Source organism: Amphiprion ocellaris, chromosome 24 (genome assembly GCF_022539595.1).
Source record: "Amphiprion ocellaris isolate individual 3 ecotype Okinawa chromosome 24, ASM2253959v1, whole genome shotgun sequence".
Classification (NCBI taxonomy): Eukaryota; Metazoa; Chordata; class Actinopteri; family Pomacentridae; genus Amphiprion; species Amphiprion ocellaris.
The window spans coordinates 268,121-295,453 of record NC_072789.1 but is presented as its reverse complement, the minus strand read 5'-3'; the positions used below and the strand labels follow the sequence as shown (position 1 = coordinate 295,453).

At 40.4% G+C, this 27,333-nt stretch overlaps 1 protein-coding gene across 6 annotated transcripts in view; it reads left to right on the top strand.

Moving 5' to 3' along the window:
- LOC111579043 (diacylglycerol kinase zeta-like) overlaps positions 1-27,333 on the top strand; it is a 115,899-nt gene that overhangs the window by 70,666 nt on the left and 17,900 nt on the right. For all 6 annotated transcript variants that reach the window (XM_055008622.1, XM_055008621.1, XM_055008620.1 and 3 more), the window contains 4 exons: positions 890-930; positions 3,611-3,756; positions 23,120-23,209; positions 24,679-24,735. In XM_055008622.1, the coding sequence (XP_054864597.1) occupies positions 890-930; positions 3,611-3,756; positions 23,120-23,209; positions 24,679-24,735 (334 nt within the window). The remainder of the gene's footprint in view (positions 1-889; positions 931-3,610; positions 3,757-23,119; positions 23,210-24,678; positions 24,736-27,333) is intronic.

Sequence of the window (27,333 nt, the reverse complement as noted above, 5' to 3'; positions counted from 1 at the left end):
GAAAATTCTTGGAAATATTTTTTAAAAATGAGTAAAAATCTTCCAAAAAATTCCTAAAAATATCTGAAGTGCTTCCAGCGAAATTCGCTGGATTTTGGTTGATTTTTTTGTGAATGTTGTTAAGAAACATTTTTAACATTTCTTTTTTTTCACCAAAAAATGTTCAAAAATTTCCCAAAAATGTTGAAAATGTGGACATCAGAAGTTTCACTGTGAAAATATATTTTTTTCCGCGCTTTCAACTTTAAAACGGGTGAATTTTGACCCACAGGACGACACGAGGGTTAAGTCAAAACTGGAACATCTTCGTTAAAAACACCCGGAGCAAAGGTGAACCAATTAAACCAGGACAGAACCAGTCAGAGAACCTCTAGAACCAGTCAGAGAATCTCTAGAACCAGTCAGAGAACCTCTAGAATGTCCAGGTTTCCCATCCTGGTCTGATAAAAACAGAGAACCTCTAGAATGTCCAGGTTTCCCATCCTGGTCTGATAAAAACAGAGAACCTCTAGAAGCTCCAGGTTCTCCATCCTGGTCCTCTCCTCTGCTGTCTGTTCGACTGAGCCTCCATCATGTGGAGTTGTAGGAGTCGGATAGATGGACTGGAAGTGTTTCTTCTCAGCGTGGTGGCTTCTCGGCTGGTTCTGCTGCAGGCTGTCGGTTGTTCCAGAATAATTGCAGCAGCAGGCGGGAGGGAGCACATGTACGACTTAGTGAGGATGAAAGATATTTGCTTTCTCACCACAACTTTTAATGATTTCCTGGAACAACCTGCTTTAGAAAAACACTGATTTAAAGTCTGGAGGAGGAGGAGAGTTTCTACTGAGTGATAATTCATTCTAGCATGGATTATATCTGACGTTAACTCTGTTTCTGTTTGTCTCTGCAGCTACGACGGAAGATCGCTTCTACAGGATCGACAGAGCCCAGGTAAGACGTGTGACCCGACCGGCTCCAGGTGAGCCGCTGTCAGAAACACACCTGTGAGGTGACTGCTCAGAATAGAAATGAATCCCCTGCATTAAACTGATGCTAAACCTCACTCTGCTTTATAATGTTCAGCTAAAAACACCCAGAGCTTCGGTTATATTTCCCTCTTCAGGACCGCAAGTTAATGAAAAGACATTAAATTCTACTTTTTAACAATTAACAATCATTTTTATAGGCAGCATATTAGTCATTCCAGAAGTGGAGGACATCTGGGCTTCTAAATGTTAAAAATCTACCTGCTCTTTTCCAGTTTTCTGCTCCATATTGATCAATAATAGGTATTGGTTGGCTCAGCTTCCACGTCAATAGTAGCAGTTTTATTCCATGACAAAATGAAAAAAACAAGACACAAAACAATAAAAACAAGACACAAAACAACAAAAACAGAACACAAAACGAGAAAAGTAAGACAAAACGAGAAAAATAAAGCTGAGTGTCCATTAGATGCGATTTTCCTGCACGGCAACGCCTCTGAAAATCACACACATGGTGGGCGGTCACTAGTGGACCACAACATGGTCACATGACAGCGGTGGAGCTTCAGCGGGTCACTAGAGGTCACATGACCGAGCTTTCAGCTTGACAGTCCAGCAGATGAGTCGGATAAACACAGCGGCTCGGCCACAAACTTTCCCTTTTATTTTGAAAACACTTCAGCGAAAAGTATTTCTGAAAGCATTTGAGGTAGAAATAATCTGTGCAGCAGCTGAATCTGTCCTGGTTTTAGTTCACTGATGGCTAGTTTAGATGTTTGAGGACAGTTTCACGATGTGTGGAATCTCCGCACGCTGCATCCAATTTGCATAAAGTAGAAGTCCAGTCTACTTTATGCAAATGAGCTGCAGGTAAACACACCACATGTTGCATGCTGGTCCGGTTGCAGTGTGTTTCCAGCTGCGTCCAGACGTCTCATGGAGGACGCGGTTCAGAGACGTCTCGGAGTGGATCAGACTGTTAGTCAGGAGGACATGTCTGAAGATGACGTTCTGCTGCTGACAGTCCTGGATGGACGCTGATGTCTTCTGTTTCTGTCTGTCCACATGGTGTGGTTTCCTGCCAGATGCTGAGTTCTTCCCATTGTCAGCAGAGGACGGTGTCCCGGTGTCTCTCTGACAGGTGGTTCTCTGCATCTGTGCACGGCGTCTTCTTCATATTCAGTTCCTCTGTCAGGTACAGAGGACTTCGTCTCCTCCGTCTCTGCAGTGAAACGTCCTTCAGAGAGCAGGTGTTGTCCTTTCAGTTCATCAGAATGTGGTCTTTGTCCCATGAAGACGTGGTAATTGGGTGGACAGGCGTTTATTAAACCACAAAGACTCTACAGTTCCTTCCAGTCTGTGTTCCTCTGTTCCTCAGTTATTTATCACCTCATTTCTACAGATTATCCAGAGTTGGCGTCACGCATCTTTTACTGCAATCACCACAGATTCTGTTCCCCTCACAGATCTGACAGCCGTGGTAAAGCTCGTTACGATTTCAGGACGTTGTGGGACGACGCTGGGACGCTTTAGGACAATTTGGATTTTTACATATTTCAGTGTGATAGTCAGATTCTTTTAGACATGATATATGAACCGTTAACCTGGTAGAGCTGACAGAACCACATCACAGCTGTCAGAGGAGATTAAACTGAATAAATCTAAACAGTCTATTTTATCCAGGATTCCTAAACACTGAAACTAGATTCTGTCCATGTGTCCTGATGAAACTCCCTCAGGACAGTCATTAAATAAATGATTTACTGCTTCTGTTAGATCTTCGTCCATCCTAATTTAGAATTATAAATAATAAATGAAGTTCTTTCTGCTGTTCCTTTCTAGCTTTAATAAACTCAGAGGAAACGCTCCTAAACAGCTGGAAGCATCAAACTAAACTTTAGCTCCTGATAACGTTTTCTGAAAACTTGGACTACATTTCTTTAGTGAGTCTCCTCAATCTGATCGCTGTACAGTTTTACCTTTTACTGACTTTCTGACTGGAATTAATGTAAATTTATAAAGAAATCAAGTGTTAAAAGTGTCTTTTTGTTTTCTGGGATGTTCTCAGAGCTGAAATGTGGAAAAATCCTTCCCTAGATCGTTTCTAACAAACAGAAACACATTCAAACACGAAGCCAACAAACTGAATAAAACGTCTGACACTTTAACACACGGCTCGTTCTAATGACAGGAAGTGTTCACTTTGCATTATTTTGGTAAAACAACATCCATAAAATGAAGTATAGCACAAATTTATCAATGAATGTAGAAAGATAAAGAAGCAGCAGAACTGTGCACAGCTCATCTCATTTATTCTGCTAATTATTGCTGTTTAAGGTTTTTAGTAATAATGTGCATAAATCAAGTTAAAATGATCCCTTACTGTTCAGCCTTTTCATTAAGAACCTGCCATTAAACTGCAACATGTCAAACTTTATGCAGATGATGCAGTTTTATATATGACTGCTAAAACACCAGCTCAGTCTGCAGACGTCTTCATGTTGGTTCACGTCCAGGAGTTCAGAATCACCTCGTATTAAACCTGGAAAAACAGAATCTAAATGTTTCTCAGTTAGAAAATCAAATCAATGTACCTGTAATGTTGTTTTTATTGGTTAATAAAACCTCCTGCATGTTTGTTTCAGGAACATCTCAACTACGTGTCGGAAATCTCCCAGGAAGAGATCTTCATCCTGGATCCTGAACTGGTCGTCATGGCGACAGTAGGCACCTCCTCCTCAGCCATGCCCGACCTGGTTAACCCTTCGTCCTCCGGCCTGGTCAGCAGCAGGTAGGTCAACAGATAAATAACTAACTGGTCGTCTAAAGACACCCGGAACTCTCCACCATCACAAACACAGCAGCCGTTTATTCACCTTCTGGAACGGGGATTTCTTCTGTAAAAGTCAGAACAGTCTTGGATTAAGAATCAGCGCATCTGTTGTCTTCAGAAATCCACAATCTTCATGCACTGATAGTAAACCACTTCACAGTCTGCAAAGATTCTGACAGAAACCCACAGAAAAATGGGTCAACTGCAGCCAAACTGAAACTTCTGGAATGAAAACATCTCTGATCTGAACCATGAACCTGACCAGAACAGCAACAGAAAAACCGCCATCTGTAAATGTGTCTAAATCAGGCAGAAAGAGAAGAAACAGAGCCAAAACTCTGACTAACCACAGAGACATTTACATTTAGTAAAGCAGAAACAGCCTTTTGTGTTTCCTGTAAAACTAAACTCTGATCTCTGACCTCGACCTTTTCAGCAAAACTAGAAGTTTCCTCTTGAGATCGCTCATTGAAAGTCAAGTGAAATTCAGACACGCTTTGTTTGAATTAATTCCAACACATGCAGTCTTCTGCACCGCCGGCCCTGTAGACGCTGATAGTGGACCTGCAGATACCGAGGTTTAGTCCATACATGCTCACTAGTGGGATTAAATCTGCATCACATGGAGCTTCATGAAGCCTAAACACTCCTAGAACCAGAATATATCAGCCTGGGGTTTGACTATCAGCGTCTACGAGATCCAAACTCTTGGCTGTGTGACATTCATCTCATTTCCATTTCATCCATGCAGACCCTCACAGACCTGCAGATGGAAACTTTAGCCGATGATACAAAAGAACAGCTCATCCACAATTCAAGGTGCTTCACAGTGAGAGTCAGAGAAATGATTTAAAGGTAGACATACACTAAAACCATAGAAATAAAACATGAAAGTAGACGTTAGGATCATCAAAGTGCATTAAATTCAGAAAACAGACTGAATATCTCAGAGAAAGCTGCAGGAAACCATCTAGTCTCCAGGTCTGATTTAGGAGCAGATCTCAGGTGTTCAGGAAGTTTGTTCCACAGGTGAGGAGCATCAGAGCTGAATGATGCTTCACTGGTTCTGGTTCTGGTCCACAGTAAACCTGTCCCTGATGGGCTCTGGATGCTTGACATGGAGCTGAAAAGTCCAGGATGGAATCTGGTCTAGGACCATTCAAGGGTCAGATTCTGGACTCCATCCTTTGACTAACAGGAACCAGTGCAGTGATCTGAGGACCGGTTTAAGGTGGTCCAGGTTCCTGGTGGTAGTTAAGACTCTGGATCAGCTGATTGATTGGTTTCTTGTTCAGACTTGTAAATTCTCCATTACAGTAATCTAACCTATTGACAATAAATGAACCAGTTCCTCTGATCTCCTCCAGACAGGAAACCCTTGATTCTCCAGCGTTCTTCAGGTGCTATCAGACAGATTCAGTAACAGTTAAAGTTCAGGTCTGAGTCAGTAAAGACATTGAGGTTTCTTCTTCTACTTAGCAGCAGTGTGAATCTGAAGGTACAACGATGTAAACTCTTTCATCTCACCAAGTTCATGAGACTCTAGCCAGCATCATCTGTCCACCTGCAGGATATGTGGAGGTCTCTACTATAAGGATGATAGCAGGTGGACGTTTACAAACCAGAAAACTGGTATAATGTAATAATTACACATCCATCGCGTCTGCAGCTCTCAATTAATGCGTCCATGCAGGATGAACACTGACGTTACCCTGAAAACCTCCTGACAGTCAAACGTCCTTCACATCAATGGATCTATGGGGGATCACCATCTACAGAATGCAGGACAAACAGGCTGAGAAACAGTTTTTACTCATGATCCATCACACTTCAGAACTCAGAACAATAACACACAGGATCACTTTTAGTAATGCAGCTTACATGCAACCTCCTGCTCATATTTATTCTATTTCATTGGTTTTTTATTTGATCTCATTACCTCCTCACTGCATTGGATTTATCTTTCCTCTTTTGCATATGTTGGAATTCTTAATATAGTTTTATGTTCAATTTCTTCTTTACTGTCATTAATTTGTCTTGTTTCAATGAACCGTCCAGTGGCAGCTACGTATATTTTCATCATGCCCCCATGTATGATGACAATAAAGGTGACTATTCTATTCTATTCTATTCTATTCTACAAGCTTCTAGCTCCTGAAGATGAATGTTTTTCCAGCTGCCTCCACTAGTTCCTGGTTCTTCTGCTGAGATGTTTTCTGTGTTGGTCCTTTTACCGTCTGCTGTAGAGCTTCGTGCTGAGATGATACAGATGTTCCTGCTTTCCATCCCTTATTGTTGGTGAACTTTACTGGCTGATTAAAGGAAAGCTGACTGGGACCTTTAGATGCTCCATCGTGTTCCCAGGACCCGTTTTATTGGCCTATCAGTGACCAGAGTGACTCATTGGACAGTTTGGTTTTTCCTGACCTTGAAATTATCTTGAGACTCCAGGTTCATCTACATGAGCTGCTGGTAGTGATCATAGCTTCAGGTTTTCCTATTGACAGATGGGGATAATTATGTAAATACGTATTTACCACCTTTAACGAGGAAGGAAACACATTCAGTCTGATTGTTAGACGTCAGGGATGAAAACACCGACCATCACTGATAAAACAAATAATTCTACTGGTAACTTGTTCAACCAGAATGAATGAAATGAAGGTTTGTTCTATAAAACCATCAATTTTTTTTTTTTTACTCTCTGTTTACTCTTATTTACACGAAAGATGAACACGTTCTGCTTCATTTAGTTGAACACCATCAGTTGTATTTACTTCAATGCAGCATGTAATTAATAAAAGCAAATAAAAGATGTAAATCCGAGGATCAAGACTTAAAAAGGCACAAATAGATGAACAGATCAGAGATAATCCAGAGATAACAGCTACAGCTGTGACATAAATTACATCTGTTGTGTTTTTTGATCACTCAGTCCTAGTATTTTTTTTTTTTTTTTTTTAATGGAGAAAATGTCTTCGTCTTGTTCCACATTCAGAACCTTTTCCTGGAGGAACATTCCTCTATGGTGGAGTTGTTCTTCTCAGATGAAACCATCAGCAGGGCTCCAACCAGTTAGCTGCTTTTTCAACCAATGTTGGTTTGGTTTTTAACAGATTCACAACCATGACGTCCTCTTTTTGTTCAGTTTTCTTTTATTTAGTGAGTTTCTTAAAGTTAGCATCATAAATCCTGTGAAGTGAGAACTGGTGGATGAGTGAGAGAAACCATCATTCAGACCATCTACAGTTTTCTAAGGACAATTCAGTCAGACGGTTGGAAAAGGCACAACTCTTTTCACCAGGAACCACTCTCAGTTTAAACAGCAGAAGAGAACATGCTGAACTGTGAGGGCTGCTCTCGCTGTAGGAAACATTATTTCTCCGACTACAACCTTTAAACATGAAGCATTTATAAGAACAACAGAAGTATAAAGCAGAAACTATGCAGGGAAACATGAACTTTTTCTCTGGAAGCACAACTTTAGTTGTTGACTTTTCCCTTCAAAATAAAACAGCACATTCTGATGACTATAAATCAGCAGAAAAATATAAATGCGTTGCTGAAATGTTTGGTATATGAATTAAAATGTTACTAAGCCCTTTAACCTACTCAGCCCTAATACGTGTTCATTGTTAAAATTACACCATTTATCAGAGCCAGAAGCTGTAAAAACACAGAAAACTGTCAGGTTTTCAGCTTTGCGACTGACCTTGAACGTATCGCGTGTTTCATGTGGTTCATCAGGAGAAATAAGAAGATGTCAGAGATTCAGAATAAATGTTTATATCGGATCCTGGAAAAAATAAACCAAAAAATCTGGCTCTAGAAGCCATTAGAGACTCACCTAATGTCACGTCCTAACATTTGGATGAACTGCAGGCAGTGTTTCCACAGAGCAGAGGAGACAATAATGAGAGGAAAATAACATTCCTGATCAATAAAATAAATGCAGCAAGTCTTTTTTTGTGTGTAAATTGTGGCATTTTAACTTTTTATGACCACACAAACAACACTTCTGTGTTCTCTCTCCTTTCATGGTTGCCATAAATATAGAAAAAACTCTTAGAAACTGTGATAAATTGGTAAAATTAGATGTGATATTCTCCTAATTGATTACAGTTTATACAGTTTTATTCCTATGTTACAGAATAATGTGGCCATTTATGACCTGCGATACAGTAGAAATACAAACTGAAGGTCTTGTCATGGGTGTCTTTCTAAAACTTCTATCTTTTCATCCCTCTGATTGGCTCGTCTGTTGATCTGATCGGCCACGTTTGAATTAATTAACTCATTCTCATTTATTTTTTTTGTCGGCCTTAAGCCAAAGAACCAGTCTGGTCCGAATCCTCCCTCAGAAACAGGAAGTCCAGTGATCTGTCCTCTCCACTGTTTCCAGACCAGTGATCCAGTGAGATGCTGGACCTTCTCCCAGTGATCTGAGCTCTGAGCGTTCAGCCGATTGTGATCTTGTGTTTGTGTCTGCATAGATGAATGAAGGGAATCTGTAAAGGTCTCTGAATAAAAGTCCCACATCCCAGATCAGTGCATGCCATTGCTGTGCACACGGGCTTTTTCCAGGATGCATATTTTATTCTATGCAGCTTGCGTCCTAAAAATTGCGATTCCACGCTATGAAATGGAAATGTGAAATGTGTTTCAGAGGAAATATAATTGCTGCTGGATTATGTTTCCTGCCAAAGGTTTTCCTAATCCAGCAGCTCACAGAAATCCTATGGAGGTGGTTGGAAGGATAAACACTTTCATAGCAGAGAATAAGGTTTGCATCCACATTACATACATGTGACATAATCTTTCTGAAACATATCAGCTGTTGTATATTCAGAGTATATGTAAATATCACATGATTAAAAGAAGCTGCTTTACTTTAAGTTGAATGCTGGTTGTTCTTCTGTCCAGTAGAAAATGGTTCAATCCTTAGTTTGTCCACCTTTATTTTCTCAGACAGACTCCATCCAGATGTTCTGTCGTTCTTCAGTGTTCTTCAGCTGATCTTTGCTGGATGGTCGTGTTGTTGGACCTTTTTCTTTAAGATGCCCTGAAGGTGTTCTTTTGGATTCCAATCACTTCTATAGTTTTCAGTTCTTCCTTCTATAAAACTCTTTGGATGGTTCTCATGCTGGAATATTCCTCTTTTTCCAGTTTCTGCAGAATGGAAGTCATCTCGTCTGACAGTGTTTTGGTTTCTCCATTGGTTCCATCTATTAGTATCATCTCCTCAACATCTTCTGTTTCATATTTTAATGCTCATATCTCGTGCTTCACTGTCAGGATGAAGCCTTCACTGTCAGGATGATGCCTTCACTGTGGTCATCTTGGTCAGGTTCACTCCAAATACACTGGATCTGATCTGAGTTGAACAAATGTATCTTCATCTGACCAAAGAATGTGCTTCCAGTATTAATTAGCTTCTTTTTATGTCAGTAGTAATGTTTCTGTTGGTCTCCATCCATAGAGGCTCAGTGCAGTTTCCTTCTATACTGAACTCTGACATCCTGCATCAAGTCTGAAGGACTCCACGCCTGTTTGGTTTGAAGTTTGATTGTGAAAGTTGTTCATTGTCTGTGGCGTCATTTCAGGATGACGACCACTGCAGCTCTGATTAGTGGTACTATGGCTCCTTCTAGACCTCCTGATTAGTGGTACTATGACTCCTTCTATACCACCTGATTAGTGGTACTATGACTCCTTCTATACCTCCTGATTAGTGGTACTATGACTCTTTCTGTATCTCCTGATTAGTGGTACTATGACTCCTCCTTTTTGAAGTGTCATTATTATTTTTTCCAGTTCTTCTGGCAGTTATTTTTTCTTGTGGAGCCATGATGCTGACTTTAAGCCCAAACGCAGCTCATAGGTCCAAAACTGGGAAAGTCCTGGTGTTCTCAGGTCATTTTAGGAGTTGTTCTTCTAAAGTATTTGCTTTCAGTTGTTCATAAGATGAACTACTGTTCCAGGTAGAAATAGTGCAGTTATTGGGAGGTGATGTAAATGGGGGTTACTTAGTTCTCGTTTAACTGTAGCTGGAGCTGGTACTCGTATGATTCCATAAAAACATGAACTGGTAGTGACATGACTGTGGAGGAGAAGCTGTTGGAAGATCCATCCAGCATGGTGAAACATCTTTCTGGAGCTGATGTTCTATGTAATGTGGGAAAAGCAGAGGTTTGTAGGGATTTAAGTAGTAAAATACCTTTAGCATGTGGAGACTCCATTTTTACTGTCTTGAAAAAAGATTTTTCTTCCATTATTTGAAAAACATACTCAAAAAAATCTACTTCTGTTTTTAGTTTTTTTATCATTTAAGGCATTGTAGCTTTGTTATCGTGTAAAAATGACATCTCACTCTCAGCTTTTAGTCATAGTTGTGTTGCTTTCATAGAGGGGCAGATCTTTCTATTGCAGTAGAAAGGAGTCCACAGTGAAAGTACATAAAGAACATCTGGAGCTGCCTGGAGTCTGAAGGTTCAGAAACTGTTGATATGAAGAACTGAAGGAACAAACAGAGCCTCTATAATAATGATAGATCAGATCCATGGGGGTGTTATTCTGCCTCCAGATGAACAGTGGTCTGAGATCCTCCATCAGGCGTGGACCCTCAGGTCACCTCGCTGAATGAAGCAAAGTGCTTCTGGACGCCACATTGTCTTCATACGTTCTGGGTTTTCTGTAGAAACGACACCTCTAATCAGACCTCCACATGATGGTCCTCCACCTTCATCCTCTGGTCCCAGGTAGACCATGCTGGAGATGTGTGTTTTATACTCTGAGGTTTGCTCCAGAGATGCAGGAATATTGCAGGAATGTTGCAGGAAGGTTTCATTATGGCATCAGTTTAAATTTTAAATAGCTGCTATTGTGAGAGGAGCTCCAGCTGCTCTGATTGGCTGAGCAGGTGAAGCAAATTTACTGTTTGTGTTGTCAAGTGTGTGGATGGATCACTGTGTGTGTGTGTGTGTGTGTGTGTGTGTGTGTGTGTGTGTGTGTGTGTGTGTGTGTGTGTGTGTGTGTGTGTGTGTGTGTGTGTGTGTGTGTGTGTGTGTGTGTGTGTGTGTGTGTGTGTGTAGGTGTGTGTGTGTAGGTGTGTGTAGGTGTGTAAATGCATGAATAATGTTTTTTTATCTGCATTTTTCCAGTTTATTTTCCTTCTGAGAATCAGTGTTACTCTGATATTAGTTGTGTGTGTGTGTGTGTGTGTGTGTGTGTGTGTGTGTGTGTGTGTGTGTGTGTGTGTGTGTGTGTGTGTGTGTGTGTGTGTGTGTGTGTGTATGTGTGCGCATTGTGTGTGCTTAACACAGTTTTTCTGCCTGCCCTTCCTCCATATGAAGTCCTTTAAACCATATTTCCACAGACACACTCAGATTAGATTCTCACCTACAGGAACCTGTTGGTCTGTCGATGCTCTTTACACTCTCCGTAGGCAGAATGAACAACACTCTACATACAGAAAACACAACAGTTGCTTGTTTTTCTGTGTTCACTATTTTTTTAGGATAAAAATTGAATGTGGTGTTATTCTAAAAGTCAAAGATGTGTTTGTGTTTTCGCCTGAGACTCTTGGTTCCTCCTTTAGATGTGAGTCTTTAAACAACCAGTCAAAAGTTGGACAGATCTTCTTATTAAAAGCTTTTTCATGAATTTTAAAATGTTTCACATCATTCAGCAAAACAGAAAACATCAAACCTACTAAATCCATCCATTTTCTTCTGACTATTCATGGTTCGGTCACAGTGGCATCAAGTGAAGCAGCTTTCTAGGTCCTTCTTGGGGTAAATATGGGGTCATGGTGTTCCTGGGCCAGATGAGATATATAGGGTGTCCATGAAGTCTGGACCCTAACCCTTAATTAAATATGACTGTGGAAAGCAGAAAGAGTTGAACTGGTGCTTCTCAGTGAAGGATGGACATATGGAAAGACAGCAGATGGATTTAATCATCCAAGGAGGATCCTCTTGGCTTTTCCACTGTGGTGAAGGAGGTTAAAAAATTTCAAGAAACAGGCAACGTTATGGACAAACCCTGCTCTGGACGACCAGATGGATCAGCCCAAACTAAGGATTGGTCACAGCTAAAAGTCATGCTAGCCCCAAGAAATCACTTCCCTAACCCTACCAACCCTAATCCTACCAACCTTACTAACCCTACTAACTCCACTAACACTACTAACCCTACTAACACTAACCCTACTAACCCTACTAACTCTACTAACCCTATTAACTCAACTAACCCTAACTCTACTAACCCTACTAACTCTTCTAACCCTACTAACTCTACTAACACTGACCCTACTAACCCTACTAACTCTACTAACCCTACTAACCCTACTAACTTTACTAACCATAACTCTACTAACCCTTCTAACTCTGCTAACCCTACTAACTCTACTAACCCTACTAACTCTGCTAATCCTACTAACTCTACTAACACTAACCCTACTAACCCTAACTCTACTAACCCTACTAACTCTACTAACCCTACTAACTCTGCTAATCCTACTAACTGTACTAACACTAACCCTACTAACCCTAACTCTACTAACCCTAACTCTACTAACTCGACTAATCCTACTAACCCTACTAACTCTGCTAACCCTACTAACTCTACTAACCCTAACCCTACTAACTCTACTAACCCTAGCTTTCCATATGTCCATCCTTCACTGAGAAGAACCAGTTCAACTCTTTCTTCTTTCCACAAAGCCATATTTAATGTGTGGAGGTAAAAACATTCTAGTTAATGAGATGTTCTATGTGTCCAGACTTTAGGGACTCCCTCTATAATCCTTCAGTGAGGTCCTCCCAGTTGGACAAACCCACAAAACATCCAAAAAAACATCTGAACCACCGCAACAACTCTACTCTAGTCTTCTGTCTTTAAGTTTGAGTCCATCCATCCAATGGAGGAAACTATTAGACAACAAGAAAAAGAAAAGCAAATCAATAAATAAATTAACATGTTTGGGTTCTTTAAAAACATCTCCTTTGCAAATTTGTCATCCTCCAACCAGCCTCATGAGATCATCACCTGGAGGTTCTCATCTGTCCTAGAGGAGTTACTACATGTCCTTGTTGGTGCTTTTCCTTCTCTTCAAACCATCTCAGTAACCCTCCTGGTGAAGTGTTTCCTTGAATTCTGACTAAATCACCAACAGTATCACCATGACAGCAGCAGAAACCACACCTGCAGACATATCTTCGTCTTCTCTGTGGATCACAAACCTCACATTTGGACTCTTCAGATTAGAATCCAGGTTTCTGCTGGTCTGAAGTCCGTTCTTTGTGTTTCTTGTTCTCTCCTCAGTAGTGTTAAGGCCTGATTCATTCAGTTGATGTTGAGATGGAGACATGGCCGTTGGCTCTAATCTTAGCTCTAATTGGTGATTTCTGAGGCTGCTGACTCTGAAGAAGTCATCCTCTGCTGCGGAGGGAAAACTTCGGTCTTTGCTGGGATGGTTTTCAAGACAGACAGTTTCATCAGAGCTTTTGATGGTTTTTCTAGCTTCACTTGAAGAAACTTTTAAAGAAACTTTCATCTAATCTTATATGCAGTGGATTCACAGAACAGTTTCCAGACTGGATGTGGTTCTCTGGTGGGTTTTAACAGTCTTTAGACCACAGTGGAGCTCCATGGCATTCAGTGGTAGTGAAATAAGGGTTCCTGTGATACCTGAAAGACTGAGAAACTCTGGGATTATTTCTTTGCAGGTGTATTCAAGATTTTCTTTAAGCAGCTCAGAGTCTGATGGCTGCAGAACTCGACTGTGTGACAGATTTCCTCCAGTAGAAATATTGTGAACTGGTTTTCTTCTGTGGCAGTAAAATCACAGTAGGAGCCTTCAGAATGCCGTCCATTAGACAGACTAATCAAACACTGAATGAATCACTAAAAACACTTCAGAGTTCTGCAGTATGAGGCCTGGAGAACTCACCAGAACACTGGACCAGTTCATAAAGAACATCTGGTCCAGTATCATCAGAAAAACACGATCTGAGAGAAACAAACATGTTTTAGGGTTTTTGCAGCAGCTTGGTTCATCAGTTTTAGTGCTTTTTCCAGTTTTTCTGCTATTTCTGATCCACTATGTTTTCTGTCTGTCTGTTATTAGGATTCTATTATTCTATGATTATTATCTATTATTAGGAATAACAGAAAGCAAGGCATCACTGCTCACTTTCCATCATAGTTCTGAGCTTTATTTAGTATTAAAAGGATCATTAGAATGGAAGCAGCTGATGCAGTTTCAACAATGCAGATTTTCACAAAAATGTAGGCAAATTAAAAATGTACATTCTGCCTTTTTACTGTTTCTTCATCATATTGTAGTTAGAAAATGACATTATTGTTTATTTTAACCCTTTTCTGCATCTACTACAGTGGAACCACATTATTTGGAATAATTCCTCCAAACCAGCAGAAAACAATCTGTCAAATCTGTGTGATTCTGTGTGATCATGGTCTTTATTTATATTTGTTTCCTTGAAAAAATGCATCAGAAATCTAAAATGATGCTAAAAATGTGTCTGTCAGCTGCTAAATATGTTAAAATCTTTCATTCAATAGAAACCTTCAGAATAGGGAATAGAATTTGTACTTATAAATAGCAATCTCCAATAAAAATGTTGGACACTTTAAAAATTCTTCTTTTTCTGCTCTTCAGCACCATTACATAAACCAGACGGTCCGGTTTCATTCCTCTCTATGTTCTGAAGGTTTTTACAAACAGGTTTCTTCATTTATGATTCACAGCCTGATTTATGAAACATTTTATTCCTAAAAACGTATTTTCTCTCAGTATTTTCTGATTTATGGAGTAAAATAAAGAGATAAACCTCTGGCTGTAGAACGTCAACAGAATGAAAGAATCATTTTTAACACGACTTCATCCGACGTTTAGATCTGTGGTCTGGAAACTGATGAAATTTTGCACAATTTTATTGAGATAACGCCTCATTTACACGTGTAATTACAGCATTTCAAACAGAAAAACACAGCTGAGTAAGTAAATAATTAACTGGGGGAACTTTCTGCAGTGTTTTGCCATAAATGTGTGGATCCACTACAGTCACTGGAAATGATAGAAAGTGGAAAATAAAGTTGTTTGGGAAAACTAAAATACTTTTTAAAATAATTAATGTGTAAATGGGTTTAATAAGAGGTACATTTCCTATGAAGAAACGACAAATCAGCAGCTGGATAAATGAAAATGAGTGTATCTAATAAACCGGCTCGTGTTTTTCTGTTATTGTCAGCATTATTGTTGCATAAATATGAGAGATGTGATTACTTTGGTTAATAAAAGCAGCTAACTGCATCACGTTGCTGCTCTGACATGTTCATGCCGCTCTTATTTCCTGACGGTGTGAGATGTTTTTACCCATCAGCCCCATTCCAGTAATGAATGTTAGCTATTAGCGCTAACACCAGATGATCCATCCAGATAGGAGCTGATTGACCCTCGCGAGCAGCAGACGGTGGTTGGGGTTGGAGCGTGAAACTGGATTTAGTAGAGAATTATCTGATGGATCTCAGCCATCATCGCTTTCACTTATCCAAACATCAACATACAGAGAAGGAAAAAGAAAACCACTGTTAGGATGGCAGATTTCTGCAGGCGTCTGATCCAGAATGTGAACATAAAGATTAGCATGCAGAACAGAAAGAGGGAATAAATTAAGTAACAGGTACAATGTGAGTATAGCAGAGCAACACAACCTGCTGATCCTACAACACTTCCCTTTGGCTGTGTGTGTGTGTGTGTGTGTGTGTGTGTGTGTGTGTGTGTGTGTGTGTGTGTGTGTGTGTGTGTGTGTGTGTGTGTGTGTGTGTGTGTGTGTGTGTGTGTGTGTGTGTGCGTGTGTACGTGTGTACGTGTGTGTGTGTGTGTGTGTGTGCACGTGTGTGTGTGTACGTGTGTGTGTGTGCACGTGTGTGTGTTGGCGGCTGATTTGCAATGCTGAGTGCACTGAGTGGGAGGATGAGGAGGAGATGAGACCGAGAGGCAGAACGATGGGATGGGAGGAAGCTAGTCAGAAAGCCGAGGATGGAGAGGAGTGGAAAGCATGTCGGAGCACTCCAGAGTCACACCGATGTACCGCACACAGATGCACACACAGACGCACACACACAATAACACACACATACAACCGCACAAACACACAACCGTCCAAACGTTGTTCGCCCACGCAGGGCCAGAGGTGAGCGCTGTTCCTCCCACTATAATTACTTCCCTCTCTTCTGTTTCTCTCTGTCTCTCTGACAAACACACTGAAAGACACCTACACACCAAACATTTTGTTTTTTTAGAGCTGATTTCTGACCCGATGCTTCGCTGGATCCCGTCGCTTTACACTGTCGGCTTCCAGCGACACAATCAGGGTCACATGTCGGAAACGTCTGGGAAATTCATGAGATGTTTTTCAGAAAACAAGGAAAACAATGTAGAACGTTGATCAGGTCCTTGCATCCCTACTGGTTAGTGTCCACCAGGTGGCGCTGCGACTGAGACTATATTTCAGTCTATGGCCTTTTTGATGGTGACCTATCAAAACTGTCCACCAGGTGGCGCTATCACTGTGACTGTATATCATCTTAGGTGTGTTATCATTGCTGTTCTCTGATCAAACATGTAAAGTTTGAGGCAGATCGGAGCTTGTTCAAGTCAGTTAGACATCACTTCCTGTTTCATGTTGACCCATCCACCAGGTGGCACTCTCTCTGTGGCTGTAGTTTGGTTTATGGAATTCATCAGTGCTGGTCTCTGATCATACATGTAAAGTCTGAGGCAGATTGGAGCTTGTCCAGGCCAGTTAGACATCACTTCCTGTTTCATGGCGAATTGTTGAAATTCCATCAGCCTCCATTTCCACACCTTCGGACTTTTACGAAGCATTTCGATAACTTTTGATCCCCCATGTCTGGTGTACATCCTGGTTCTGTTGGAGTTACCCTGTTTGAGTTAATAGCTTTTGAAAATGTGCAGAAATTGGCCCAAAATCGTCCAAAGTAAGTCACATAATTCAAAATGGCTGACTTCCTGTTGGGTTTTAGCTATGGTCGTTAATTATATCTTTGTGTGTCTTGACGAATTACCTATCCCTACCAAAGTTCATAATTGTAGGTGACACGTCCTGGTCGTAGAGCCTGTTTTAAATGATCCAGGTGGCGCTATTGAGCCATTTTAACTCACACCTACATAAGTTCCATCAAATGTCTAATTCTTTGCCGGTCACCAGCCAGGATCATTACAAACGCTTGACTGATTATCTGGAACCAGCGAGTCCTAATGACACATAACGGTCACAGACATGTTTTGTGGGGGCGTTGGACATCTATGTTTCCATGGCAACCGGTCTGTGTGATACAGTGGAGAGCTCCGGAACGTGAGTGGGTCTTGAGGGATCGATTTTAAAAAACAGTCGTCTGTTGATCTGATTTCTGTTAAGAGGAACCTTCACTGTAGGTTCTGACTAATTTTAATGTTTAGGGTGTTAATACAAGCTGCCATCGATAAGTCAGAACCTCCTAATGCAGGAATATAAATCAGTCAATGTCTGCATAACTGAAGGTGATTAAATCTGAAGCTTTCATTCAAGGTTGAGCAAAGATGGAATCCATGAGGTCAAAGAAGCTGTTGGTCGGAGACGGGAAGCAACCAGTGGTCAGATACCGGTCATGTTGCTCCATGAGGAGATTCAGCAGCTGCAGCAGCTCAGTGTTTGTTCCATTCTTTTACATTTAAATCAAGAGTCTGTATTTCACAGTTTACTGAACTTTTAGATCTGGATTCTGTAGCAACGTTTCAACCCGTCAGAATGCATCAACCAGCATCGATTAAAGAGGAGAGAACCGTAGTGTTGGAGATGTAGGAGGTACAGCAGCTGTTAGTAAAGAGGAAGAACCTAAACAGACAGGATGGATGGAAGTAGAAGAAGGTTTAGACCATCAGCATGCATCAGCAGTAGTTACTCTCACTGCCAGAAGGTGGAGACAAAAGTTCCACATTACATTTTTATGTCACAGTAAAGAAGCTGATGGCTACAGATTCCATCCCATAGACAGACGTTTATTCACGACTAACTAAAATGAAGATGGGACATTTAGATGTTTCTGGGCTGTTAGATGAATGAATGAATACTAGAAGAGAAGCTACTGCACCTGTTCAATTCAATTCAATTCAATTCAATTTTATTTATATAGCGCCAACCCTAACCCTAACCCATTACAGTCAAATTGTCTCGAGACGCTTTACAGAACCCATATGCCTGAACCCCCAGAGCAAGCCAAAAGGCGACAGTGGCAAGGAAAGCACCCTTTTAACAGGGAAAAAAACCTCGAGCAGAACCCGGCTCTAATGTGGGGGAACCATCTGCTGCTGGCCGGGCGGGTTGAGAGGGACAGAAGAAGTAGAGAGGTAGAGATAGAGGGATGGAGGTAGAGGGGAAGAGGTAGAGGGGTAGAGATAGAGGGGTAGAGGTAGAGATAGAGAGGTAGAGATAGAGAGGTGGGGGGGACACAAGGACCATAAAACACACAGTATAATACATGCATGATAAGACAGATGATACATGCAAAGTACAACTAACATGGAAACTAATTATAGTTTACTGCTATGGTGTACGGCTCTGGCATTAAATATACTACATATATAGCTGGTGGTAAATTTAAAAATATGTAGATGAGCAAATCAAGTATAGTGAGGGGAATGCAGAGTAGATTGGTGGAAATGGGCAGCTGGAGGTGGGAGAACAACCACACATCTGAAGCATCCAGCTCTGGGACCAGGGACACTCGGAGAAAGGACACAAAGAAACAGAGTGAGTGCAATGCAATAATGGTATATATATAGTAAATACTTCGGTAGTTAGAGAAGGGCTCAGTGCATCAAGAGAGGTTCCCCAGCAGCCTAGGCCTATAGCAGCATAACTAGGGGCAAACTAAAGGGACGTCAAGAGGGGAAGTCAATTGTGCAAATGAAAACACCAGCTGACCCCCTCAGGGTCCCCCAGTCAGCCCTAACTATAAGCTTTGTCAAAAAGGAAGGTTTTAAGCCTGGTCTTAAAAATACAGAGGGTGTCCGCCTCCCGAACCCAAACTGGGAGCTGGTTCCACAGGAGAGGAGCTGATAACTGAAGGCTCTGCCTCACATTCTACTTTTAGAGATTCTAGGAACAACAAGTAAGCCTGCAGTCTGAGAGCGAAGAGTTCTGCTAGGATAATATGGCACTATCAGGTCTTTAAGATATGATGGAGATTGGTTGTTAAGAGCTTTATATGTCAGAAGAAGGATTTTGAATTCTATTCTAGATTTAACAGGAAGCCAATGAAGAGAAACCAGTATAGGAGAACTATGATCTCTCTTGCTAACTCCCGTCAGTACTCTGGCTGCAGCATTTTGGATCAGTTGTAGATGTTTCAGAGAGCTATTGGGACAACCTGATAATAAGGAATTACAGTAGTCAAGCCTAGAAGTAACAAATGCATGGACTAGTTTTTCTGCATCACTCTGAGACAGGATGTTCCTGATTTTCACAATATTTCTCAGGTGGAAAAAGGAAGTCCTACAGATTTGTTTTATGTGTGAGTTAAAGGACATGTCCTGGTCAAAGATAACACCGAGGTTCCTCACAGTAGTACTTTGAAAGCAATTCTCTAAGATGTTTGGGGCCAAATACAGTGACTTCAGTCTTGTCTGAATTTAGTAGTAAGAAATTATAGGTCATCCAGGTCTTTATGTCCTTAAGACAATCTTGCGGTCTAGCTAGCTGATTAGTTTCATTTGGCTTCATAGATAAATACAATTGAGTGTCGTCAGCGTAACAATGGAAATTAATACAGTGCTTCCTAATAATATTGCCTAAGGGAAGCATGTATAATGTGAACAGTATTGGTCCTAAGACAGAGCCCTGAGGAACTCCATGATTAACCCTAGTATGCTCAGAAGAGTCATTGTTGACATGCACAAACTGGAACCTGTCTGATAAGTAGGATTTAAGCCAGTCCAGTGCTGTCCCTTTAATGCCAATAGAATGTTCTAGTCGCTGTAATAAAAGTTTGTGGTCGATTGTATCAAATGCTGCACTAAGGTCCAACAAAATAAGTATAGAGACCAGTCCATTATCTGACGCTATGAGAAGGTCATTAGTAACTTTCACCAGAGCTGTTTCTGTGCTATGATGCACTCTGAAGCCTGACTGAAACTCTTCAAACAAGCTATTCCTTTGTAAATGTTCACATAATTGATTTGCAACTGTTCTTTCCAGAATTTTGGAGAGAAATGGGAGGTTGGAAATTGGTCTATAGTTGGCTAAAACATCTGGATCTAGAGTGGGCTTTTTAAGTAAAGGTTTGATTACAGCAACCTTAAAAGCCTGTGGTACATAGCCTGTTACTAGAGAGGGATTAATCAGATCTAACATTGAGGAATTAATTAAAGGTAAAGCCTCCTTGAACAGTCTAGTTGGGATAGGAGCTAAAAGACATGTCGATGGTTTGGATGTAGAAACTATTGAAATTAGTTCAGAGAGATGTATGGGAGTGAAAAATTCTAAATATCCATCTGGTCTTACAGCCAATTCTAAAGTATCTGTACTCGATGATACATCTGTGACATTTGCAGGAAGGGCCAGATTAATTTTTTCTCTAATTGTAATAATTTTATTTGTAAAGAAGCTCATGAAGTTGTTACTGCTCAAAGCTAAAGGAATACAAGGTTGAACAGAGCTCTGACTCTTTGTCAGCCTGGCTACAGTGCTGAAGAGAAACCTGGGGTTGTTCTTGTTTTCCTCTATTAAAGATGAATAATATGTTGTCCTGGCATTACCAAGAGCTTTTTTATAAATTACTAGACTATTTTTCCAAGCTACATAAACATCTTCTAAATTAGTGGCGTACCACTTCCTTTCCAGCTTTCGGGATGCCTGCTTTAAAGTCCGCAGCTGGGAATTATACCAAGGAGCAGGTCCTCTCTGAGATAGAACTTTCTTTTTTACAGGTGCAACACTATCAAGTGTTGTACGCAGTGAGGCTGCAGCATTATTAACAATATAATCCACTTCTGTGGGGGTAAAATTATAATATTGCCCTTCCATTATATCAGTAAGTGGTGCTGGACTAAATAGAGAGGGTATTATTTCCTTAAATTTAGTCACCGAATTGTGAGACAGACATCTACTGTAATGATATTTATTCTTAACTCCTATACAATCTATTGTTGTAAATTGAAATGTTATCATAAAATGGTCAGAAAGAAGAGGGTTCTGGGGAAATACTGTTAACTGTTTGATTTCTATGCCATAAGTCAGAACGAGGTCAAGGGTATGATTAAAACTATGAGTTGGTTTATTTACATGTTGAGAAAACCCAATTGAGTCTAATATTGAATTAAAAGCAGTCGTAAGGCTGTCACTGTCCACGTCAACATGAATGTTAAAGTCACCCACAATAATGACTTTATCTGAGCTGAGCACTAAATCAGATAAAAAGTCTGAGAATTGAGATAAAAACTCAGAGTAAGGAGCAGGAGGACGATATACAACAACAAATAAAACTGGTTTCTGAGCTTTTAAATCTGGATGAGAGAGACTGAGAGTAAGATTTTCAAATGAACTGTAACTGGGTTTAGGTCTCTGGTTCATTTTTAAGCTAGAGAGGTAAATTGCTGCCACTCCTCCTCCTCGGCCTGTGATTCGAGGAACATGACAGTTAGTATGACTAGGAGGAGTTGATTCATTTAGACTAACATATTCTTCCTGCTGCAACCAGGTTTCAGTCAAACAGAACAAATCAATCTGGTTATCAGTTATCAAATCATTTACTAACAGAGATTTAGACGAGAGAGAGCTAATATTTAACAGACCATATTTAATTGTCCTGTTTCTTCGCTCAGTTGAAATAGTGGTATTAATTTTAATTAGTTGTTCACATCATCGTCATTAAGATTCACAGTGATTCACACCTGATCCATAATCCACAGACACACTGAGGAAACCATCTGGAGAACTTCGAAATTCGCTGGATTTTGGTTGATTTTTTTGTGTGAATGTTCTTAAAGAAAATATTAGAAGTTTTACTGATATATATGGAATCACTTTAGATATTTTTAGGATTTTTTTGGAAGATTTTTACTCATTTTTTGAAAATATTTACAAGAATTTTCTTGCCAAATTTGGGGGATTTTTTTTTTTTAAAATAAAACTTTTAAGGGAAACTTTTAAGGAATTATTGGAGTTTTCTTCCTGAAGATTTTGCAAATTTTCAAAAATTTGGGGAATTTTTTTGCTGAATTTTTGGATTTTTTTCAGACAAGGAAACAATATTTTTTGGTGCCCATAAATGAGAACAACGGAGGGTTAAAGTTACACAAAATTGCGAACGTTATTCTGTCAACTGAACCCACTGAAATGATGATGAAAGGTTTCATCTAAATCGGTAAATTTCATTTTATTTGTCTTGCAGCTATGGACTTAGTTAATTCCTCTTCTACCAGAGGGTAGTTATTACTCTGCTGACCACATGAGGTTGTCTGTGAGGTAAACATGAAAATATGTAGTTGGTCATACATGTTCTCAGGAGAACCAGTCAGAGGATGAGTTCCATCTCTGGGTTAAAGACCATAAAGACCTTCTGAACCTGCTAGAGACGAGATGTTTCTCATCAACGTTCCTCTAAACTCCATCCAGCGTCTGCAGCTGCTTTTCTCTAGTTTTGGGACTTGGACTCCCTCAGCTGCTGCCAGTTTCTTCTGTTTTTAAAATTCAGAGGATTTCTCTTGTTCTTCGTCGCCCTGAGCCTGTCCTACTTTACCATCCTTCAGAAAGCTTTGCTTGTCCTTCTTCTTCCTCTGCTTTATCTCACTCATTATCTTACTGCTCAGCTTTAACTGGATCTACTGCAGGGGACCCAGAATACCACAATACTGACCACAAAGAGGTTAGAATATTGAGCTGCTAATCGCTTCGACATTTAAAGACAATAAAAGGTTTAAAAACACAAATCAGCTCAGCTACTGTCATCAAGGAGGAAGTCAATACAATGAATGATGTGAGAATATCAGCTCCTGGTTCACTGGATACTCACTTGTTTAAGTTTAGTAAATTTGATTTTAAATACATTCATTTGTAAAAACCTCTTTGACTTTGAGAGAAACTGAGGTTTTTCCTACCTGCTACAGAACATCTCCTCTGCAGCTGAAGACCTCTGACTCTTCCTCAGTTCAGGAAACATCCGGTCCTCGCTGCAGGCTTTCTGGCTGACCTGCAGTTCCTTCATTGACTTTGTTTTCTTCTCTGTTGGGTTGTAGTTCTTCCCAGAGGCAGCGAGTCAACAGTGACAGCTCTGCAGTTGAAGCTTTAACACACAACACCACCCCTGTGGCCAGCAAACTCACCCGGTTAGTCCATCATCACACACACTGCATGAAGCTGTGGAGTCTGTTTTTACCACTAAGATAAAACACAAGGACTGCAAAAGTAATAGAAAATCTAATGTGATTTAACATGTGCATTAATCACACACAAAGACTGAGTTGTTGTTTAAAGTTTGTATCTGCTCGTACCAAAGTTAAACTAGTAAATGTTCAAATTAGGAAAAACTGTCCATTGCTACAAATATTAAATATTGTACTGTTTGGAATCTTAAAGAAACAAAAGAATGTCTGAACACGTCACTAGCACTGCGTTTTAAATGTTATCAATCTGTTTAATAGCTGCTATTAGAACCCTCCTCCATCTGCTAATAGATTCAATCGTCTGTTATCACCTCATTTAATGGTGATTTTGTTCCTACAAAGAAGAACAAACGTCCAGATTTAGTCTGAAAACTCACCAGACTCGTGTTCCCAGCCGTCCTTTTAATATCATTTGTTGTTTTGTTTTCACATTTTCTTTGAGTCACTGTTTTTTGCTCTGCATTTCTTTACATTTTCAGTCTGTTTTTGTTAAAGTTCATGCACCAGAACGACTTCATTAGGTTTAGAGAAGCTGTTGCTGCTCTTCAGTGGAGACAGCAGGTAGATACCACGGACTGTATAGAAAAGATGAAAGTCATCCATTGGTTTGTGGACTTCTGTTGTGAAATCTTAAGTTTGACATTTAGCTGTTTCTTTTTTTAATGTACCAAGTGGTGATCTTTCTGGAGATGAGCATATATGGTGATATAGTAGCAACCTATCAATCACTAGGTAACCCCGTCCTGAAAAGTACCTGCTTTATTGTTTATTTTACTCTAAATGGGACCATAATTTACTGAATAAACGTTATGTTGGTTTCAGTTAGAGTTGAAACTAGTGATTGAAACCATAAACTCATTACGAAAACGTTTACTGAGGTTTATTTTCGCATAAATTTCTTTACAATCAGGCTCCTTTGTGCAACCAGATGAGTTGCCCCCTGCTGGCTGTTAGAAAGAATACAGCTTTAAGGTGCTTCACTTTTCAGACCTGGAGGCTACAGCCAACTTTACAGTCAAATAAACATTAACTGTTTTCATTAAAAGACTGAAACTAAATCAACATCAGGTGGTAAAGTTACGACAAACCAAGTCCTTGTAGTTTGTTAATTAAGCAGTGCTGCAGGAGATTCCAGTTCAGTTTTATTTATTTACCTTTACAGAACTAAAATCATTCATAATAAACCCACTTCAAACTAAAATTCACAGATCCTTATGGTATTTTGTGGCTTTAACAGGATTAAACTGAGTTAAACTTTCACACCTTTTCAAAAACGCTGCTCCTGCTGAGTTATTAAAATCATAGTGAGTCCTTTATGTCCATTCTTACTTATTTAATCCTCTTTTCTGTTTTATATGTGGTATAATAGAAAACCATTTCTTGCTTTTCATTCCGTTGTTTCTGTTTTTCAGGGCGGGTTGCATCCATCGCTCCAACACCACCGCTGCTGATTTTAACCTAAGACACCGGTAAGAACACCTAAACGACCATATGTACTGTTATTTTATTGGCAGTTATGTATTTATTAGGGTATAATCATCTAGAAATAAAAATGTAGTTTGTCTGTTAGGAGTGGATCCTCTTCTACAGTCTGGCATTGAGCATTACCATCTATTTTAGTGTACTTAGCAGCCATGCTAGCTTCTCCTGCATACATGTATATATGGAGGGTAAACCAATGGACCTTCAGTTGAAACATGCTGTGAAACCCGACACCAATTCCCACATCGTCTCTGGATGGGTCCATAAATGTCATCATCTAGCCAAGCCAGAGTCTGCCTGTACCTCTCTATTGACGTCCTCTCTGCTACCTGAAGGAGTCGCTGATAGACTTTCAGAATGATTTGACTTTTACATGCTTTCCATCCATGAAGCCCAGACTCAGCAGAAAGTTCTCAGCTCTCCAGGAATCCTTTACGATGTCCGCTGAGCTCAACTCATCTCCCTCCGGCTCGCTGCTACAGTCCGATATCCTGTAAAAAGTCTCAGCCTTTTGGAAGCGTCCACAGCAGCCCTGTGTGTTTTCTGGTTCGTATGAAGGTAAATGAGGCCAACTGCAGCAGAGCGACGTGTTCCTGTTGGGAAATGAGTAGAATTGTGTTTGCTGTCGAAGTCCATCTGATTTGAGCAGGAGCCTCGAGTCGGCCTGAAGCAGCGACATGAAGCCAGCAGCTGATAGGAGAGAAAAGAAAAGACCTGTCACCAGCAGGGTGAGCTGGTTTCATGCTGTTTGGAGTTTTCCTTCAGTAATGAGCCATACACAAAGTGATATTGTCAGTTTAAGTCGAGGCTTTGTGACATCTCTCCACTCATTAAAACACAACAGAACTCATTAAAGCACAACGGCACTCTGCTCATTAAAACACTTTGGCTCCAACAAACGAGTACAAGTCATTTCCTTTCTGTACTTTAAACAGGTCAGTCTGTTTGTCTGAATGCTTTCATTGCTCTTTCTCTCAGGACTTCTGTTTACGTTGTCAGAAACCTTATTTTTAGAGACACAAAGCAACGTTTTAGAATGAAGAAGGATATAAAGGGAGTCAAAGTGGACAAAGACATGAGGTAAACACATATTCACCTCAAACTAGGTGTACTGTTTCCATTGGGTTATTGGTGAACAGAGATTTCAAACCATAAATACAAAGATGGGATTTCTATAGTCTGAGTCCAAATGCCACATCCAGCATGTCAGAAATAACCCAACACACATCTCTCCTAAAGACAAGGTACAAAAAATACAAAAAAGATCAGAACAAACATCTGTCAGATGACAAATCCAACAACTCCTTCATGTCAGCAGACGAGCATCATGTCAGAGATGAAACACGCCTCTGTTAAAGTACAGAAGTACAGCTATGAATATGTCAGGTCTGACAGCTGAAAGGAAACATGACAAATCCAGCTCTTCATTAATGCCACAGGGCTCCACTGGATCCAACATGCCTCTCTGCACCGTGATCAGTTTCTGATGTCGACACCTCTGGGAGGACTTTAATGATGCTGCAGAGCCGGGTTAGTCTGCTCATAGTGTCAGGAAAACATCAGGGTTTTAGTGTATATTGAACCTCATGTTCAGATATGAGGGTCTGTAGATGAGAAGCACCTGTAGGGATCCCTGCTTGGTCCAGAATTAAGGAACATGTCAGGTTAAGGTCGTGGTTCTCAAAGTCTTTCTGCCCCATTTCACTATTCAGATCAATCATGTAACCCTTTGATGAGCAGTGTAGGTCAGGAGATCCCATTTTCCTTTGGATTTGGTCACTTTTGACCGATGTTGTGCATCAAAGGGTTAAAGTGATAGAGGAGGAAACTAGTAAAATGATCCAAGATTAGCACAGTAGCATCAGCAAACCCTTGTTTGTTCATTCTCTACATAAATCATATTCATTTAGCCGAGCTTCATTCCATATTTCTGGTCAACCGCAACCCTATATAGTGACTCTTAACCCCCGAGACAAGAGGCAGTCTCCTAGTTTAAGAACCAGTTTTTAGGGTAAGCTTAAGGCTAGGTTTAGGTTTACATTTAGGTTTACGTTTAAGTTTTACCTTAAAGCCCTGCAGACGTCACTGGACTGGTTCAGACACCTTATAGCTGCTTGTTTTCCACTTTTCTGCTGTGTTCCACACATGCACACTACAGTCACAACATGGACAGAATTTATGGGCTGCATGCAAACATGTTTAAATGGATCTCCTAGACTCAATGAGATGATTTGTCCCACCCTAACCCCTGGGCTGGTGGAGGTTTAGAGTTGGGTAAATAGTCTTCAAGAAACGATAGTAGGTCAGTGTAAAGTCCCATCTTCCTGTTCCTATGTTGACTCTATCATGTTGACGTCATCTACTGCAGGACTCTTGGTTCTTCTTGTTGCTGAAGGTAGTTCTTCTTGACTAGCTGTATACCTGAACTCACTGAGAAAACCACTAATTCTGACCAGATTTCCAACTTTATTAGTAGAAACGAGCATGGGCCATCCCACCATGCTACACTAACTGCCTCTTGCTAAGTTTTACATGTTTCTGTTTCAGGTTTTAGTTTCTATCAGCATGAGAGGAATCATTTTTCC